This window comes from Hippopotamus amphibius, chromosome 5 (genome assembly GCF_030028045.1).
Source record: "Hippopotamus amphibius kiboko isolate mHipAmp2 chromosome 5, mHipAmp2.hap2, whole genome shotgun sequence".
NCBI classification, from domain to species: domain Eukaryota; kingdom Metazoa; phylum Chordata; class Mammalia; order Artiodactyla; family Hippopotamidae; genus Hippopotamus; species Hippopotamus amphibius.
In genome coordinates, this window is record NC_080190.1 from 172,775,789 (window position 1) to 172,796,330 (window position 20,542).

At 64.4% G+C, this 20,542-nt stretch overlaps 1 protein-coding gene across 3 annotated transcripts in view; it reads right to left on the reverse strand.

Annotated features, from left to right (window-relative positions):
• Nucleotides 1–6,685: 6,685 nt before the first annotated feature.
• Nucleotides 6,686–20,542, reverse strand: part of TSNARE1 (t-SNARE domain containing 1) — a 123,129-nt gene continuing 109,272 nt past the window's right edge. For all 3 annotated transcript variants that reach the window (XM_057736191.1, XM_057736188.1, XM_057736187.1), the window contains 2 exons: nucleotides 17,767–17,872; nucleotides 6,686–6,813 (listed from right to left, as the gene is read on the reverse strand). In XM_057736191.1, the coding sequence (XP_057592174.1) occupies nucleotides 17,777–17,872 (96 nt within the window). In that variant the 3' untranslated portion in view covers nucleotides 6,686–6,813; nucleotides 17,767–17,776. The remainder of the gene's footprint in view (nucleotides 6,814–17,766; nucleotides 17,873–20,542) is intronic.

Consider the following 20,542-nt stretch of genomic DNA (forward strand, 5'->3'; position numbering starts at 1 on the left):
TTGTGTGCCCTCCAAGAGTGGAGTCTCCGTTTCCCCCAGTCCTGTGGAGGTCCTGCAATCAAATCCCGCTGGCTTTCAGAGTCTGATTCTCTGGGGATTCCTCCTCCCGTTGCTGGACCACCAGGTTAGGAAGCCTGATGTGGGGCTCAGAACCCTCAGAACTTCTGCGATATAACTGTTCTCCAGCTTGTGAGTCACCCACCCAGCATTTATGGGATTTGATTTTAACGCGATTGCGCCCCTCCTACCGTCTCATTGCGGCTTCTCCTTTATCTCTGGATGTGGGGTGTGTTTTTTTGGTGAGTTCCAGTGTCTTTCTGTCGATGGTTGTTCAGCAGTTAGTTGTAATTCCGGTGTTCTTGCAAGAGGGAGTGAGCGCACGTCCTCCTACTCTGCCATCTTCATCCCAATCTTTCTGGAAGCCTGCAGGGCTGACCTCGCAGTGCCAGGCTCAGCCCAGCTCCCTCTCACTCGCTCCCTCCCACCTTGCACCCGTTATTGATTCTCCTTTTCACAGACGTGAACTCTGATGGAAACAGCGTCTCAGCTTCTGCAAGGCTCCATGTATCCCCAAAATAGCAGAAAGTCCCCATCAAGTGAGAATTCTTCAGCAGCAGTGATGCAGGCTGGAGGCATCGGGCTGTTTCCACAGGTGCCAAATGTCGGGCTACATCCATTCCCGGGGCTGCCAAATAAAACTGCTTGAGGCCCTGGGAAGCCATTCATCTCCCGAGTGGCGGGACGGGCAGGGGTGGAGGGCACCCGGGGATGCAGGCAGCCTTCCTCGGTTTCCTGGTCTGTCCCAGGCAGGTGACTAGACCCTGCCCCACACGTGTGTGAGGTCAGACACCTGTCATTGTGAAAGGCCACACAGACGTCCCTCACCCATGCCCCACATCACAATTGAGAAACAGGCCCGGACAGGGAGTGAGCTAACCGCCCAGGGCTCCAGCGTCAGGTGGGTTGGGCCTGAGCCGGGACACCACTGCATCAGGCTGTGAGGACGGCCAACGTCACACACGCACACACGCACGCACAGCCGTGTACACACAGAGACACACCCAGAGGGTGCTGTCATGTTTACAGGGGTGGCCATGGGCTCATGGGCTCTTAGGCCCTGCTGCCCTCACCAGCAGGATCACCACCTGGCTGGCTGCGCACCTGGGGAGGTGTTCGGGCCCAGTCAACAACACAGGTGCGTGAGGGGCTCTGGGCAGGCTCCCCTGCCCCACCAGGCTGCCTGGCAGGCCCCTGGGGAAGCAGAGGCAGGTGTTCCCAGTGGGTGGTGGCCCAGTGGGAAAGGATCCAACCCTGGGCCCTCACAGCCTTGTCCGGCCCCTCTGAGGCCCAGTGTCCCATCTGGAAAGCAGGCTGGAGTGATGCCCAAGGGATACTGAGCTGGCCTATGCCTGGAGGGCAGCGGCCCCAGGAGTGAACAGTCCCCCAGCGGGGAGGGTGGGAGGGTGACAAGCAGGGGAGCACCTCGCAGGGCGGCAGTGACGGGGCGTCAGGATGGGAAGGGCTCTCCAGGCTGGACGTGGGACAGCGAGGGTGGAGAGATGGGGGGGAGGGCCCCTCTCAAAGGTGGGGAAAGTGAGGCCCAGAGAGGAGCAGGGGCACGACCCTGGGAGCCAGAAGGGACTCCTGCCACCTCCCTCCAGGGCAGCAATGCTAGAGCAGGGCCGGGCAGGCAGGGCCTCCGCCTCCCCGGCTGGCCCCATCCTGAGCCCCCATCAGAGTGGTGACAGTGGAACCTTCTCCGGGGAGACATGTTTTGTGGAAACTTCTGGTCCCAACACATGGGCAGTCGGAAAGGGACACAGGGAGGCGGAGCCAGAACCCTGGGGCTGGCGGCCCCGCACCGCAGCCTCTGCACGGTAGCTGTTCATTATCCTCTGCAGTTGATGAGACCGATGGCGAGGACAATTAGTCTCAGAATTACTGGCAGAGGAGAACGTTAAGAGGAAAATAAATTAAAAAGAAATCCATTCGAGCTGTAATTGTAATACAGTGTATCATAGTCAATTGAATCGCAAATACAAGCTGGTCCCTTGTCAATTGATTTCAGCAAGTAAACAATTTGGGTATTTAAATTGGAAATTCACCAGGGAAGGGAGAAGGGATTTGGTTAAAGGGAGAACAAAAACTTCAGGCCACAGTTGGTTCTGGGTCTCCAAAGCTGGTTGGCCTGGTGACTCTGGGCTGGAGGGAGGTGACATGCTCCTGCCCTGCCTGCAGCTCAGGGGTCACCTCCTCTGGAAGGCATCCTGACCCCCAGCCATGGCACATCACCCCCTGCTCTGGGCCATCTCTGTTCCTGGGTACTTCCACCACCCCTGTGCCTCCCGCAGCAAGCTGGGGCTTCTCTGTTACATGTATGACCCCCTCCACACCAGGGGCTTCCAGTGGGCAGCGGTCCTGGTTTACTTCCTGAGCCAAGCCCAGGTGGCAGGGGGGCGCTTAGAACATGCAGTTGTCAAGAAAATAAATGGGTGGGTGGATGGTTGTGGAGATGGATAGGTGGGTGATGGATGGATGGATGGTGGGAGGTGGATGGGTAGGTAAGGGGGATGTGTAGATGGGGGATGGATGGATGGATGGATGGTGGGAGGTGGATGGGTAGGTAGGGGGATGTGTAGATGGGGGATGGATGGATGGATGGTGGGAGGTGGATGGGTAGGTAGGGGGATGTGTAGATGGGGGATGGATGGATGGATGGGTGCAGGGTGACTAGAGAGATGCTTGAACAGATTAAAAAGACTGATGGATGTTTCTGAGCTATTGAGGACAAGTGGCCACTTCTCTGCAAGAACTTCTGTGCTCAAGACTCCAGACCCTTCCTTATCTTCCAACCAAGAAATCATTTTCAAAGCAAAGCAATGCCTGATGCCTAGAGGATTTGAGTACAATGGAGAGGCCCCCAGAAGACCCCTCTGGGAACAGCACCCATGAGGATGGGATGCGTGCCAAAGCCCCTTCTCCCACGGTCAGAGCCTGTGGAGGTTGTGCCTCTCAAAGTTACCTCCCCCACCGAGTCACACCATTTCCATCCCGGGGACTGCCCAAGCTAACGCCAAGGAGGAGCGCTTCCACTGGCGGTCACAGCACTGGCTCTGCTGCGGTGGGGCCGAGACGGCCACCTGTCCAGGGTCGGAGTTACCTGAGAGGGCATGGAAGCAGTGGCCAAGGGCAAGAGGCCAAGGGTGGGGACGAGGCAGGGAGGATGGCGCCCAGGGGACGTCCCGGGAGCAGCTTGTGTCACACGGTGTCCAGTGGAGGACGCCACAGCCCTGCTCAGGCAGGCCCTCCACGCCCGGATCCTGCAGGGTGAAGGATGCAGTCACAGCACAGTGAGAACAGATGGAAGTGAAGGGGGGTTGGGGGAGGTTGTACTTTGCAGAAATGGCCACCTTGCCACTCTTCCCAAGAGAGGAAGCCTCTCTCCCTGCGCGTGAACCTGGGCGCGCTCACCCTTGCTCCCTGCAGTCATAAGTTCACAGTGGAGGTGACGCTATGTAACTTCTGAGGTGGGGTCTCAGAAGAGGATGCCGTTTCTGCCCAGTTCTCCCTCTGGGACTGCTTCCAGACCAGCAGCCGTGCAGTGAGGAGGCCCAGGCCACGGGGAGGGGCCCCGTGCGGGTGTCAGGCCCGCAGCCCAGCTCGGGTCCCAGCCCACGGCCGGCACCAACCAGCAGGCCTGTGGCTGAGCGAGGCTGCGGGTGATTCCAGCCCAGGACCAGAGGCGAGCGGTCCCCACAGGGCCCCCTCCCGCCTGCAGGTTTGGTGTCATCGTTGGGGGTGTTTTGTCACACAGTCACGGTAACTGCCACAGGGACGCGCTGTGTCTCCTCCCTCTGCTATCCGATGAATTTGCTGCATGGTTTCCGCTCCCCGTGCCCCATCCCAGTACTGCCCGGGCTGCAGTGGAGGGGTCCGTGAACGGCAGGATGTTGTGATGGCTTGGTGACAGCGCTAGAAAATACCTTAAGAGCGACAGTGCTCGGACGGCACCTGGGGCACATTCCCTTAGGGAGAGGGAAGGTGTTTTTGTTTTGTTTTGTCTTCTGTTTTGTTTGGTTGTTTGCCTGAGTTGTATCCTGTTATGTGGAGGCGTTACTGAAGTTGTATGTATTTGACAGTGTATACCTGAGCGGAAGGGCTGCTTGCACATGGCCCCCCGTCCAAGGTGGGCTCAGTGGCTTGCAGATCAGTGGCTCGTGGTCCAAGGTGCCCTGAGTGCCAAGTCCAGCTCCTGGGCAGAGGGTCCCTGGGGCAGGGTCCTCGGGGGCTCCTGCGGGGGGGAGGGGCGGGCGCCGCCAGCGTGGGTCTGAGCCCCGGCCCCCTGCAGGCCTGGCTCCCGTCAGCCTCCTGGTGGAGGCTCTACCAGCCCCACTTTATACATGAGAAACCGAGGCTCAGGCGGAGGGGCTGTGAGAGACCCCGGGCTGTGCTGTGCGACGCCAGCACCCAGGCTGGGTGCTGAGATAGTGGGTGGCAGGGGGAAGGTCGAGACCTGCACTGATGAGAAATGGGAGAGAAAGGATGTGGGTCCTTGAGATGCGACCCCCGTCGAACAAACACCTCTCGTCGACCTGCTCGGTGCCGAAGCTGTGTTCTTTCTGTCACCCACGCTCCCCAAGAGGAAAGTTCAATCCAACCAGCCTCTCGGTTCCCATAACTCGTGTCTGGCCTGGAGACATGGAGACCGGCTCCAAGTTCGGCTCTGCTGCTGCATGCTGTGAGACTTAGGAAAGCCAGGTCCCTCTCTGGGCCTTCCCAGGAGAAGAGGGACAGAGCGGGGGTCCTTCCACCCAGACCCGCCGGTTCCGGGAGGTGCACCATGGATACCCTGGTCATAGCAACCTGCCCGTCCTGTGCCGGCACCAGAAGGGCACTCGCTGGGCAGGCCTCTCACTGGCTGGGCCCCGACAGCTGGCGTGGCTCTCGACCTCCCGGCCGCTCCAGACAGCGGGAGCTCAAGGTCACTCCGACACGTCACTCTCCGGTGGGGAAGCTCAGAGTCCAGGCGACGGCAGCTGCTGCCGACATCAGCACTGCCCTGGTCGCCCTCCTCCTGGCCCCGGGCTGCCCTCGGCCTGCCCGCCTGAACTCCTCACCCCGGAACACCTGCTCCCACCAGGGCCGGCGAGCAGCGCTGACGGGGCAGCACCGGGGCCCGCGCGGCCACGGGAGGGGCTCTCCAAGGTCAGGCGGCTGCGAGGGGGCAGAGGCAGAGTCCGGCCTGGCTCTCCCAGCCGCCAAGCTCCCTCCCCACCCTGCAGGCAAGCACGTCCTCTGGGCTCAATTTCCTCACCTATAAAACGGGGCCACCCCTCCAGCCCAGGGACCTCAACTTGCAGGACCCCAAGCAGGCGTCCTCCACCCCTCAGGCTTCCCGGCCGGGTGGGAGAGAGCTGCGCCAGTGATCTCCTGCCCCTCCGTCCCCACGTCCAGTCTGGCCCCACCCCCAGGGCCACCCTGCCCCGGCCGAGCCCCTCCCCTCCGCGGCCCACCCCAGACTTGCCAGGCGTGCTGCAGCTGGTGCCGCCACCGTGTCCCCCGGCTGCCCCTCGAGCCGCCCAAGGGCCTAAGCACCTCACACCTGCAGCCGGAGGTGTAAAATCTAATTTGCGGCCGACACCTCCTCCAGACACCACAGGCCTGGACAGCCAGTGGCCACTGTGGCCAAGCTGAGGAAGAGGCCGCAGCTCGGGCCCGGGGGTCCGCCTGCCCCCACCTGTCCCGCTGCCACCGCCCACACCTCAACGGCGTCGCGTTTCTCAGACCCTGGGGAAGAAAGCGCCAAGAATCTCAGAGCTTCCCAGAATCATTAAAGCTGAAGCAGCCTTTGTGACAAAGCAGCCTGGATCCGCAGGCTTTAGACCCTCCTCAGCAAGAGACGGGGGCTGGGTGGGCACTGAGCAGGAACCACATCCTGCGGACCTTTCTGGAATTTTGAGGCTATGGACTCCAGCTGCCCTGGGGGTCTGGTGTGCAGCCCGCACCCTCACGAGGTCCTGAGCTCTGCGGGAGGGGCCGTGCTGACCCCAGTCCTGTAATGAGGGGGACTCAGTCTGCCCGCCTGGCACCCACTCCCCACTGCCCTCTCCCACCCGCAGGGGCCAGGCCCTCCCAGCGGCCTCTCTGGCTCCAGCCCCTCCTGTGTAGGGATGCCTCCCCCACGCCTTGCTCTTGCAGGAGAGAGGGGGACCCTGAGGGCAGCCGGGCCAGGCTGGCGCCACCCAGGTCCCCCTTCTCCACGCCCACCCCTCAGCGGGGCACCAGGAGGCAGAGAAGCGATGATGTCACCTGGGGCGCAGCAGGGGGCCCAGAGCTGCATGTTTCCAGGGTGGGGACCTGTGTGCCCGTCCTCAGGGGGGAGGGGCAGGACCACAGCGGGGCTGGTCTCCCACGGGCGCGCTGCAGGCTCCTCCGCAGGCGAGCCCTCAGGCCAGGAGGGCTGGGCAGGGCAGCACCAGCTGGGCCAGGGCCACAGGCCAGCCCCTGGGCCACCCCCGTCTCACATTTCACACCCGCTCTTCCGCCTCGCCCGCACACCGGCACGCGCGCTCCCAAATCCCGGCCGCCCCTCCGCCCAGCGCAGCCCAGGCGCCACCCCTGGGGTCCCAGAGCCAGAGAGCTGCCTCCCACCCACCGACGACAGACGGGACGCGTGCCCGCCGTGGCTGGCTGCAACGGCAGTTTATTAGGGCTCTCCGCAGGCGCCGGCACAGAGGCAGGGGTGGGGCACAGGCAGGAGGCAGGCAGGTGCAAAGCTCTGCGGGGCCGCGCGAGCCAGGTGACAGCATCAACCTGCAAAACAAGAGGCCCTGTCAGCTCTGGCGAGAAAGCCCAGGTTCACGGGCGGCCACGGTGCCCGCGGTGGGGGCGGGGCCGCGATGGCGCCCAGGCCGGGGTCTCTCCAACAGGCCATGCTCCCCGGGGGGCCGAGCGCTCTCCCTCAGGCGGGGCTGTCAGAGCAGGGTCTCACCTCCCCGCTCCCCTGGGGGGCAGGAGCCTGGGCAGTGAGTCATAGGTAGCAGAGATTTGCGCCAGGGAGGGGATGCTGAGTCCCAGAGCGGGGAGGACAGGCTTGAGGGCAACAGCAATTGCTCCCCACAACGCCCCAGACGCAGGCCCACAAGAGTGACCACGTGGGCGCCTTTCAGAGGCTGCGCCCTGCCGCAGCCCCGCCCCCAGAGAGCCCCTGCCTGCACCTGGGGCGCCTCCTCTAACGGCCTCACCTGCCGTTCTTGTCCCTCCATCCCCACCTCCGTGCCCGTCATCTCCTCCCCAGGGCCCCTCGCAGGAGGCCCCCACAATGCCGGGCTCAGGGGAGACCCCGTCTTGAGAGCCGGGTGCAGGCCACGCCTTCTAAGCTCAGTCTCCTCATTGGTAAATGGGGGCAACAGTCAGCTGGCACCCCCCAAGCTAGCCTAGTGGCTCCTGGGAACTCACAGCCCCTCCTGGAGGTCTGGGCGCAGGCACGGGCTGGCAGGATGGTGAAGACGCAGGCCCGCCCGGGGTCCTGTGCGGAAACCCCACCCCGGCCCTCTGCAGGGGCACCTGCACGGATGGCCTCATGCAAGGCGGGGGGGGGGGGGCTCCTCCAGAAGCAGCTGAGCCTCAGCCCACGTGGCACCAAAATGCTGCTGCAGAGCAGACCTTTGGATCTGAGCAGATAGGCGGACGCTGGTGGAATCTGGAAGGCGCTGGGGGCGGGGAGGGCGAGGCCTGAAGGGTGAGCTGCAGGCACCGGACCCGCCTGGGCGGGGGGTGCGAGGGGCCTCTAGGAAGGGCGCCAGCAGGGCTGTGGGCATGCTCTCAGGGCCTCGGGGCTGGAGAATGTCTGTCTTTCCAGGCTTGGCACCATCCTGCCCACCCTGCCCTGCCCCCACCCCCACTAGTCAGGGGCCTCTGCACCCCCTTCCCTTTGCTGGGGACCCTCCACAGCTGCCCCTCCCCCGCCGTCGGCCTCCCGACCTTGTTCCTGTTTCCGCCCCGTGTCGTCCATCAGCCCTCAGAGGACCCTCACTCAGGGCCACCTCCTGCCATCACTGCTCTCTGCAGACCTCTCCGCCCTGTGCCCTGCGTCCACCCGCGGCCCCTGTGCGACCAGGACAAAACCTTGGCCAGGTGGCCCTGGGTTCAACTCCTCGCCTTTCCCCGCTGTGCGTCCTGCGAGCCGCTGACCTCCGGCGGGGCCCACGCCTTTAGGAAGAGCAGAGGTTTGGATGGACCCTTTCGCGTTGATGTTTATTCTCCTCTCAGGCAGCAAGCACGCCCGAGCAGCCCTGTGCCACACGCTGGCTGGACACACAGACTCCCAGGCGGATGCAGTCCAGGGGGACGGTCAGGGACCCTCACAAAGAAAGCGCCCAAAGAACAGCCTGGGCGGCCTCGCTGGGGCGGAAGATCTGGGAGGGGGTGGCAGCCTGTGACGGGCGGGGCCGCCGCCCGTGGCGCCGAGAGTCGGGCGCAGTGCAGCACAGGAGCTGGAGCAGGTGGCCGAGGCCCGGGCAGGCAGGGGCACCAGGAGCGCAGGGTGACCGGGCGGGGGGCCGAGGGGTAAGCGGGCCGCCGGCCCCAGGGAATAAACACCGACACGGTGATGGTGGGGCTGTCAACCTCCGGAGCCAGACACCCGGGCTCTGACCCTCGCTCGCCCCGCCCGGGGTCCGGGGAGCACGGGTGTGTTCTCCCCAGTGGCTGACGGGCACAGGGACGGCCTCCCCGCCTGGCCAAGGGTGCGGAGCCCGGGCCCAGCACAGGCTGAGCGGGCCACAGGTGGGCCGTCTGGGGACACCACTCTCTGCGCCCGCCCCCCGGGCCCTCCGTGCCATCCGTACCTGGCACCTCCCGTTCCTGCCCCAGCCCCGCCTCCTCCGTTCCCCTCTCCTCTCGGGGGGCCGTCACCACCCACCACCCCCGCCACGACGGCGCGCAGCTCCAAACACACTCAGGGTCTCACGGACGCTGGGCTGATCTAGATCCATAACCTGCCCTCCCCACCTCACCCGCAGCCTCGTGCTGCAGACAGACGCAGTGCGCCGGCCCTGCGCTTTCTGGGCTCTCAAAAGGAGGGTCAGGGCTGGTCTGCAGCCAGGAGCAGGTCCAGGATCAGGTTAGTCATGGGACCAGGGTCGGGGCGCAGCGTGGGACCAGCTGTACTAGGGTCCACCCTGGAGCACCCCGCTTCGACTGTCTGGGGCTCCGACCACCCCTGAGCTCCCTGGGCTGCGCCGTGACAGCGAGAGACCTTCTTGGGGCACAGGCACCACACAGCGCCTGCGTTTGACTCAGCGGGGTCCTGAGGGGTGCTGCCCATCCATCAGGTCACTGTCACTGTCCCTCAGACGTGTCATGCTCTCATCCACTCACCACACCGCCGGCGGTGCGCCCACCCCCCTGGCGATGGGCAACCTCAGCTGCCAGGGGACCTGAGCCCAGACCCCGGGCATTTTCCTCCACTGATGAGCCTGACGGGCCCTCCTGGGCCTGCCGGTCGCCTGACAGGCCCCGGGACTGGCACACTGACCGTCACCTCCCGGGCCGAGGCTGCGCGTGGGTCAGTCCTGCCCTGGGAGGGAGGCCCCGGGGGCAGCCAGGGCACGGGGCCAGGCAGGGGAGCGCCCAGCACAGACCCAGTCTGCGGGTCCTCCCTGGCGACACTCTGAATAGCTTATTAGAGATTAATATTTAATTCACTTCTGCGGATTTAGCTTAATTATTCAATGTATTATTACAATTACTGAGAAGCACCCAGAAGCGAAACTGCTTGCTTTGAGCAGGGAAACAGCTGAGGGGCCAGGTGGGGGGTTTTGGCCAAGCACGACTGACCCTCAGAACGCCCGTTTGGCAGGCTTTGCATCAGGGGCTCGCCCTGGCCCCCCAAAGCCCTCAGTCTGAGCAACGTCCTCTTGCCTCTGTCAGGCCGGGCTGCTCCCTTCCAGGTGTCTGCCCTGCAGGCAGGCAGGAGCCCCATCTGCGGGGATCCCTGAAGGCAGGACCCCACCCACCGCCTTCTGCATGGTTCCAGAAAAGCAGGAGGAGGAAAGTGACCCGGCACTCACCCACGCTGCTGGGCTCTGACCGGGGCCCGTGCAAGAGCCCCCCAGCTCCTCACAGCTCTGCACTGGGGAGGGACTGTCCCATCTCACTGGTCTGATACCGAAGCACATGGAGTCAGTGACAAGTCCCCACCCCCCAGGTGGAAACAGCAGGCGGGAACTCACACCCAGGGCCATCCCACCGCACACACGCGATCTCTCCCTTACACCCGGCCTCGAGTGGGGTGACCTCCTGCCCTGCCCTGACCTGCCTGGCCCTGCCATGGGGGGGTTGCACCCCCAGTTAAAGCCTGAGCTCCCTCCCTCATCTCCTGCGGTGTCCCGGGGAAGGGCAAGGTTCCTGGGCTAGGGGAGCCCACACCTCCTGCCGCCTGGCGCGTGTGGGTCACGGAGGACATGGGGTTGGATGGCCGGCAGGGCTGGCTCTGAGCCCGGAGGCCGAGGTGGGCATGGAGGTTGGGTCCGGCTCCGCCCTTCCCCCTGCCCTGGAGGAAGCCCTCTGAGCCTCAGGTGACATCCTGCAGGTGCGCCTGCCGGCGCCCCCTCCTGTCCTGCTGCCAGAGGGCCCCGTGCCCTGGTACAGCCCTGGGCTGCTGTGTGTTTTTCGTGGTCACCACGGGGACGGCGCTGACCCAGAGCCAGGAGTCACAGCACCAAATCTGAGGCCAATGCCAGCTGGGGCGTGGAGGGGCTGGGGGAGGGGGATGGCAAGGGCCGGGGCTGCCCCAGGGCCAGGAGCTGGGCCCGCAGGCCTCGTGCGTCCCTCCCCACGATGGGACAAGTGCCTGGAGCTGGGGTCCGAGCCACGGTACCCGGCCTGGGTTTCAGGAGTCAGCAGGGGATCTCGAAGCCCTGCTTCTGGGGTGACTGTGGTAGGCGCAGGTCGGTGGCCAGCCTGGGGACAGGTCCTAGAAGCAACAGGGCCAAGGCCAGGCCCAGGGCAGCGCAGGGCAGACATGCACACTTATTGTGCACCAGCTGTGTGCACAGGGCACCCCTGGCCTCATCCAAGCCTTGCAAACACCCCAGTAGGTCCTAGCATCCCACACCCACCAGGGAGGAATCGGGGCTCCATGCGTGACCTACCCAACCCCGCAAAGAGGGCTCCACCCAGGTCATCTGAGCTCAGAGCCGCCCCACCAGCTCCAGGCCCCTCCACAAGCCTGCAGCAGGGAGCTGGCTGACCTGACAGCTGCCGCTCCTGGGGACCCGGAACAGAGACTCAGGCTCCACGCCCGCTCCACCCCACCTCCTCTCCTCCTCCTCTCCACCTCCTCTCCACGTCCATCAGCCCCTCCCGCGCTTCTCACCCATGCACGCTGCCTTCTGCGCTGGCCACTAGCACTTTAATACCTTTATTTTTTTCCACCTTTTTCCGAGTGGAGAGCGATTCCCACTGCCGGCTGGGTCGGGCCCCCTCACCTGGCTACCTTCCCAGTGATGGGGGGAGTGCCCAGGGGTGGGGCAACCACATGCAAAGGGAAGAGGGGCCCACCCCGGCACGTGGCCCCAGGAAGCCTCGGGGCCTCCTGGACGTGGCCGCACAATCCAGCTGGCCTGGCTCTTGTCTCAGTGCTCCACCTACAGTGACTCCGTGCCTTCGCCTGGGCCCTGCCCTCGGCCCGGAGTGCCCTCCTCCTTGTCTGACGGAGGAACCCATACCCACCTCTCAGTACCCAGCTCTCCAGAACCACCTCCTCCAGGAAGTCCTCCCGGCAGAGCGGCCCCCATTCCGGCTTCCACTCTGCTCCTGGAAGTTCACACCTAAAGGACCCACCTCCCCCTCAGCTGTGAGCTGCTCAGAGCGGGGCTGGCTCTGACTTCCACCGGGGCCAAGCGAGAGGGGCTGCGGTGCTTCCTGGATCAGACGGAGGCATCACCGACCGCTGGGCTGCTCGGACTTGTGCCCGTAAGTCCTGCCCAAGGTGACGGGGAGGACAAGGCACGGCCCTGCTGGCTGGAGGGCCACGTGGGACCATGGGAGAGAAAAGGCCAGCTGTGTCTCATCTCCATGAGCGAGGGCAGGTTCGTGGCCACAGGAACCCCACTGTGGTGGTGAGGAGACAGCCCCGTCACGGAGGCCGGGGCTCCTCTAGGCCAGGTGCCCGCAGGCCTTCATCGCGGGTGCCCGCGGGGACTCCGAAAGGCAGCGCTGCTGCCCCTATTTTATACACGAGGCAGCCGAGGCTCAGGCCGGGCCGTGAGGAAGGCCGCACCCCTCCCGCTCCTGCCTCCGCCTCCAGTCTCACTCCACCATCCGCCTGCTGACGGGGCTCTGGGAGGCGGGCGCTGGGCCGTCTCCTGGCCGCCCCGATGACACGCGCAGTCCCGAGACCGAGGTCTCTGGGGAGGGGGAGGGGCAGCTCAAGAGGGGTCTGTCCCTCCCTCCCGGCCTCACACACAGACACGTGTGCACACACACACCTGCTGGTGCGCCCAGACACACCCGCGGACGCAGAGCTGCAGACGCACGTGTGCAGAGGAGCCTGGAGAGGAAGATCCCGCCACTCGCTTCCCACATGGAAATCAGTGTCTTCGAGGTCGATATTTCGCGGCTTTCAGAAAACATTAAAGACATGATCTGCTATGCGCCTCCATTGAGCCCCTTAAATTTTTATGCTCGAGAAAAATGCTTCATTGATTGTCGCCCGGATACTGTAATTTTCTCTCTGCCGAGGCCCCGCTCTGTGACTCCAGCAGGGAGCCGCCAGGGACAGGCCCCACTTGCCCTGTGCCCCCGCTCCCTCCCCAAGCCCCTCCCCATGTCCGGTGCCAGGCCTGGGGACCCAGAGGGCTCATGTCCCTTAGACAGGTCCAGGGCAAACGAAGTTCAATGCGGAAAGAGGTCCTGAGGGTACAGTCGTGGGCACCCAGGAGGGCGGAGGGGTGGAGAGACCCCTCAGATCCCAAAGACTCACCTCCTTCTACAAGGTTCCGCCAGCTTCTTCCCCGTAAGAGCCGCAGCCAAGCCCTGGGCCATCCCGCTGCCGGCCAGCTGCACCCGGGCACAGGCGCCCCGGCGCCCCGGCAGCCTCGGCCCTCCGGCCCCGCATCCCTGAGGAATCACAGCCAGGAACGTGCCGGTGCCCTGGGCACTGCAGGGGACTCAGAGCCACCAAAACTTCCTCTTCCCAAGTCAGGGACCAATTCCCCGAAGGCCTAGCCTCACCCCAAACGTCATCTATAGAATCCACACAAAGTGGCCGGGCCTGGAGGTGCTTCTGGAAACAGCTGCCCTTTCCTTAATGGAAAGAGGAGTCCCATAGACAGACAGGAGTGGAGGCCGGGGGCTGGGCTTAACCAGGGTGGGGCCGCTGGCTTCTGCTACTGTGTTGTCCCAGGTGCTCCTCAGGGTTGAGGAGGCCCAACTCTGACCACAGACTCCGTCTACACCCTGGTCCCACGCTGACCCCTGACCCTGGTCCCACACTGACCTCTGACCCTGGTCACTCTGAGCCCTGACCCAGGTCCCAGACGCGCCACCTTCACGCTGGCTATAATGTGAGTGCAGGGATTCCAGGTGCGTGAGGTTGCCTGGGCACCATCCTTCCCACCTCCCGGGGAGCTCCCCGTCCTGACTTGCCCCCCAGGCCCCTGTGAGGACCAGGCAGAGATGGGCTGGCAAATCTCGGCAGCTGGGAAGAGCTGAGCCCAGGTGGGGTCGCAGCCCTGGCAGTCGCGCAGGGGTGCTTGGGGGTGGCAGGGACAGCGAGGGGGGGGGGATGTGATGTGAGGGCTGTATGCACGCCTCCAAGCTCCCTGGAGGGCACCGCCTTCCCCGACACACAGAAACGGGCACGTGCGGGGCTGTGGGAGTCACGGGCTTCCTCCGAGTCAGGGAGCCTGCGCCCCTCCCTCAGGGACTGCTTTTCTCTGCAAAAATAATAACCCCCTGCATTTGAACAGAGTCTTTTCCTTCCTCAAAGTGCTGTTTATATTTAGCCATTATCTGCCTTTGTCCTCAGAGCAACTCGGCATCGGGAAAGAGGCAAACGCCCACGAAACCGTGCCCAGAGTGGGTGGGCTTCCAGGTCGCACAGGAGCCCCTGCCACCTGGCCCTGTGGGCGGTCAGTGGTCACAGAGAGCACCTGGGGGTGTCCAGACGGGGTCTCTTCCGGCTTAGCTAACACACCAGAGATGAGGTGTCCCTGCGTGGGCTCAGGGCTCCCCTGGCCCCATGGTGCCCACCCCAGTTGGCCTGGGGTCTGGCTCTTGGAGCAGGAACTCGGCTTTTCCTGCCCGGGTCTGAGCTGCCCTCGCCCCTCTCTCTCCCCACCACTTGTCTGTGAGCCAGAGACCCCTCTCTGGCCCTCTGTGCCCATGGGCCACAGGCCTGCGCCCGTGCGGCCTGGGCCTCAGCCTTGCCTTCCATCTCCCCGGGGTGGGGCCATGGCTCGCAGCCAGGCTGCTCAGCCAGGGGACTCCCTGGCGGGGATCAGCGGTCCCCAGGGGTCTGCACATGCTGGCGGTGGGGCTCTGGCTCAAGAGCCCCTCTCTGGGGTCCCTCTCACACCGGGAGGGGTCAGGGAGCAGAGCTGCCCCACCCTGGGGTAGGCTCAGATCTGGGTGCGCAACAGACGGTGCGGCTGAGCAGGCACGTGGGGGTGCGGGGTGGCCCGACCCGTCCCTAACCTCAGAGAAAAGGAGGGCAGGGTGGGGGGTGAGTCTAAGGGAGGAGAGGCGGCCGGAGGCGTCGGGGAGCCCAGGCAGAGCAGCCAGCCCCTCCCCGCCGGGCCCGCAGCTCTGGGAGCCGTCCTCACCCCAGGGCACACGAGCGGGGGAGGCCAGACACCACGCCTGTCACGGGGGAGGGGGCCCGGGCCGGGAGGCCGCAGCACCTTGAGTCTGACCGTGGGCCTCCGTCTCCCCTGCGGGGCGGTGCAGACGACGTCCGTCCCGCAGACCGCACCCAGGATGCCCACGCAACACACGTGCCACCTCAGGCGTCTCACACGGAGCTCTACCAGCGCCCTGGGCTGTGTCCCAAACGAGCACGCCCGCTCTGGAGGCCAGAATCCAAAATCAAGGTGCCGGCGGGGCCGTGGTCCCTCTGAGGCTCCGGGGGAGGGTCATTCCTGCCTCTCCCGGCTCCGGTGGCTCCTCGTGTCCCGTGGCTGTGGCCCCACCGCTCGCGTCTGCCTCCGTCTCCGCGTGGCCTCCCCCGTGTCTCTGCCCCTCCCCCTCTCACAAGGATCCCAGTCATCGGATGTGGCGCCCAGCCTAGTCCAGTCTGACCTCCGCTTCACTAATGACATCTGCAGAGATTGTTTCCAAATACACTCACATCCTGGGGTTCCGGGGGTTCGTCTGGGGGGACACAGATCGACCCGGTAGAGGGGTTGTTGCCGTTGCCACGGTCACTGTTGCTCCCACGATGCCTGGTTTCGGGGTCCCTGCACGGCCTGGTCAGCGCGGGCTGAGTGTGGGGGCGGGTGGCATGGGAGTGCGGCAGAGGCGCACCTGTGTGCCTGCACAGGTGGCCGAGCTCGGGCAGACGGGAACCCGCCTGTTTGGAGGACGTGATCAGGGAGGGAGGTCCCGGTGGCCCCGTCAGGCACAAGGTTCCGCCCAGGCCCCCACACCCAGAGCCCCTCCAGCCGCCGTACCCGCGCAGCTCGCTCCTCGGGCTAAACCCTTGGAGACCCGGCAGGAGGAGCCGGGGACAGGTCACTGCTCCTGGGCCCTGGCTGGGGGCCGCCTGGGCTCAGAGTAGAACAACAGTCAATCCCGCACAGGGCAGCCACGCCTGCCACCCTGGGCAGCCACAGAACCTCACCCAGAGACCAGGCTCCACAGCAGGCATGCCCACCTCCTGCCCACTCCCACCACCCAAGAAGCTCTAAGCACCACGAGTTCTCTTTGCGGGGCCAACGCTTCAGCAGCAGAACCTCCATGTATCCTGCTTAATGTTCACGTCCGCAAGTCCTGCAGCAGAGAGTGGACAAGCTGACCACGGAGACGTAGGGGCCACATGACGTCCAGGTCACACACCGCACATCCCTGGGGAGACCTAAGACCTTCTGAGTCCAGGGCGCCGGGGGCTCCTGCCCATCTCGGAGGCAGGGAGGACCCATCAAGGTCATGGGTGGGCGATGCCCGCACACAGTAGGCTGGCAGTGAATGCGAGTCTCCCTTCCCCAGACTCCACCCCCTGAAGTTCAGTGCAGACCAGAAGCTGGTTCCTCCTTCTCCTGGCGGCATCCCACCCACCCTGGGGACAGTGTCATCCAATCAGCGAGGACAGGGCTCTAGAAAGCACGGCAGCCAGGGCTCTCCACCCTGACTTTACACCTCAGCCTCATCAGGGCGGCCCCTGCCATGGGGGGGTTCCTTCTAGGAGAAGTCTGGCATCCAGGAGCCCCAGGGCTCAGGGAGGTCGGCTGTGTGGCGTGTCCTCTGCGAGGCCTCCAGGCTGCAGTGACTGTCCGTGGAGCTGCTGGAGCCCCTCACCTTCTGACTGCCACCCAGACGCTATCACAGGCTATGGTGGGGATCACGGGTGATGGCTACAGGGGTACACCCACGGGGGCCCACAGAAGTCAGTGGCTTGCCTGCTCCTCCCCGAGTCCCCCGCCTGGCCCCTGCCGTGCCTCAGAACTGGGCCCAGGCAGTGGACACCCAGATGCCCAGAGGAGGCACACTGGGCGAGCTGAAGGCACCTGACCCTCGTCTGCCCCTTCCCTGCAGCCGAAGTGTCCCTCTAAAGAGCCAGTGCACGTGGGGCAGCCTGAGCGTGAGTCAGCCTCCCAGATGCCCGCGGTAAGCCCCCTGGACTCACGGAGAGGACCCTTCGCGGTGAGCGGGGCTGGCCCTGAGTGAGCAGCAGAAGGAGGGTGGCGTCAGCCTGGCTCTCCGGGAGCCTTCACTCCGGGAGAGGCTTCTAACCAGATCCTCCAGCCTCCGTCGGGCCCTCAGAAGATGCGCCCGCCGACATCTGTCTGCACTTCCAGAGGGACCCTGAGCAGAACTGCCCGGTTGAGCCACATCCCAATTCCTGACCCACAGAAACTGTCACGGTAAATGTCTGCTGTTGCTTTAGGTCCTGAGTTTTAAGCTAATTGGTTACACAGCAGCAGATAACACAGACACCAGCTCAGCACCCTGCGGGGCTCCCGCGGTCACTCGGGGCATTGCATACACTTGGTTCCCAAACAGCCAGCCCACTCCAGGTCCTGCCCAGAGCCCTGTGCCCTGGAAGACCCCTGCCCATCCCATGTGAGTCTCAGCACCCCTTCATGCCCATCTCCAGGAGCCTGTGAAGCTCCCTGATCACTTTCCCCATGAGGGGCCTCTCCCCTCCCCAGGCTCCCAGCACAGGCCCGTTGCACAACCCAACACACTCTGCTCACGACTGTCCCAGAGGACTTGCCAGCCTGACCTTTTGGAAGTCAGGGCTTACACAGAGGGGAGCTTCAGGAGAGCCTGCCCAGGGGCTGTGAGTTCCAGGAACACGGGGCTCCCCTCTGCCTTGTTCACCATAGGTCACCAGGGCCCAGCCCGTGCCTGACACAGAGGAAGATGGATGGATGGATAAACGGATGGATGGATGGAAGGATGGATCATAGGTGGGTAGACGGGTGGATGGATGGATAAGTGGATGAGCGGATGCATAGATACAGGGACGGATCAAGGACGGGTGGATGGATAGACGCAGGATGGACAGACGGGCGGTGTGGGAGCAGGTAGAGCGCTCACCGTGGGGGTATCACTTTCGGATAGAGGCGGCGACGGTGAGGATGATGACCAGCAAGACGGAGACTGCAGCTGACAGGAGGCAACACTTGATCCTGCGTCTCTGGAGCTGGGAGAGAGAGAGAGGCTGCTGTCATCCTGAGCCGGGGGTCTAGCCACGTCCCTTCTTGGGACCTTGGATTCTTCTGAAAGCGCAGGATGAGGCCATGGACTCCACAGGGACACTGGAACGCCTTAATGCAGGGGATGCACGGCAAGTACACAGCCTGGGGTCTGGCAAACACCAGACGTGAAGTCCTGACCAGACACTCTCCTCATTCCTGTACATCATGGTGCTTCTCACAAATGCAACAACTTGCGGGCCCACCACCAAAGACCTCACGGGCGGGAAGACACACAGGCCTGGGCGGGGAAGCCCTTTAGGGAGGGTCAGGAGGCTTCAAGAAGAGAGCGATGCCTCATCTAGGCCCTGGGTGGAGGGGATGCGACTCCCCAGTCAGGCCAGGAGGCGGGAGGCAAGGGACCAAGGCAGAACCCGGGGCACGGGGAGAGCTTAAAATAATGTGGCAGCCGGCGTGGGCGTGGGGAGGGGAGGGAAGGTTGGGACAGGCCCGCAGGTCACAGGCAGGTTTGGACAGCACCCCTGGGACAGCGCAACAGACAGTGAGGGTGTAAGCAGGGGAGGGACACGTCCACAAGGGTCAGTGACGATGCCACTCAGGGGGAAAACAGGGGGGTGGGCAGGAACGGGGGGGCAGAGACCGGAAGACTGAGGCCTGGGAGGGCAGGGCCCAGAGCAGAAGGGGGATCGGAGGGGACAGAGGCACGACCTGGCGGGGAATCCTCAGAACCTGGCTGGCATGCGATATTCGGGGGGAGGGAAATCGGTCAAGGATGGGTCCCAGGTGCTCACCTGAGTCATTAGGTGGAGGGGTGTGGGGCTGGTCATCCATTCATCCACTCATCACTCCCTCGACCTGTCACCCACCTCCTCGCCAGTCCACACCCCCCACCCATCCACCCACCCACCATCCACCCACCCACCAATCCATCCACCACTCACCATCCACCCACCCATCCACCCACCCACCAATCCATCCACCACTCACCATCCATCCACCCACCCACCCACACATCCACCATCCACCAACCACACACCCACCATCCACCAACCACACACCCACCCACCCACCACCCACCATCCACACACCCACCCATCCACCCTTCTGTCCACCAACTTTCTCAAGGTGGCTCTAGGCTCTAGAATGAAGGCTGACAGTGGAGCATCTACTCAGCCATCGGAAGGGAAGGGACTGGCAGGGACAGGGTAGTCAGGGGTTCCTGGAGTAGGTGGGACTGAACTCTTGTTAGGGGGGTGGTGTCCTCCCAAAACAGTGAGTTTTGGGGTGAGGATTGGGTCTAGAGTGGTGTCTCAGATCTTCTGGCCATTGGCCGGATGACCAGCCCCCATCTCAGCTGCCTTAGTGTCATTCTACTTGGAGAGGGACCCACACACCAGCCTGAAGGCCAACCATCATTGGAACAGCCCTGCCTCCCAGGCCTGAGAACAAGTATTGTCATACTGTGTTCTGGGCCAGGACTCTGGGCTCAGAGAGGTTAAGGGACCTGCCCCGGACTTCACAGACTGTGTGGGGCAGACCTGAGGTTCAGGGCTCTCTGCCCGCCTCCCAGACAAGTCACCCTGCTGCCCAGACATGCCAGCTGTGTAGAAGAGGGCCCAGGAGGGGCCAGAGTGAGTCAGACACAGCCCTCAGGGAGTGCACAGCTGGGAGTGGGAGGGAGGTCAGAAACCCACAGCCCTCCTGGCAGGGAGAGGGCTCAGAGGGAACGGTTTCCGAGGCAGGGGGCCTGCAGGACCCTGGACAGCGCCCGCGGTCCGGGTGCAGCACGACAGCCGCCTTTTCCTGAAACCTCGTGAGGAGCCCAGCAGTCTAGGGCTGTGTGGATTCAGACCCTCGCCAGGCACTGGCGGGCCGTTCCTGTCAACACAGGTCTGCGGATGAGGGGATGCTCAGAGAGACCCCGCTCGTGAACTGCCGTCAGGACGCGAGCCCGGCGCCCGGCGGCAGCGCCTGTAAGCAACGCTCCAAGCCCCTCACGAGGGCCGACACAGCAGAGCAAGACGTGCCCTGAGGGCACTCAGCGGCCTCCCACACCCAGGCCCCCAAAGACAGACGCGACCGTCTGCGGGGATCTGGACACCGTGAGGAACACAGCCGCTGGGGTCAGGCAGGCTGGCTTCAAACCCCGTCCTCACGTCACAGCCGGCCTGGGGCAGGTCGCCGGCCTCCCAGGCTCTGGGTGGTCACACCAGCGTCACTGTCCCGGCTCTCCCATCGGTGCGGCCCAGGCAGAGCTCAGCAACAGGACCAGCAACGGCCACGTGCTCGCCACCTGCCGGGGGGGCGGGGTGGCCCAGGTTGATTTTCCTGCGACTCAGCTGGCCTCACACTGGACAGTGGCCAAGCGACTGCTTGGGTGTGATCTGCACTAGGCCTGTCCCTCCCTGGTCCCACCATGTCTGCCCTCCAGGCCCAGCCCCCCCCCCCCCGGGGTGAACGGAGGAGGGGAGGGGAGGCGGGGGCGCTGCAATCCGCAGCCGCCGCCGAGGGGCCCGGCTGGAGGGAGGGTGGCCCCAAGAGAAGCGCGAGAGGTCCCCCGAGGGGAAGCGGGGAGGCAAGCGACGTCCCGGGGCCCTCCGAGCCCGCACCCGGCCTCTGCCAAGCCCTGCCCCTTCCCGTCCCTTCTCTCCCCCCAG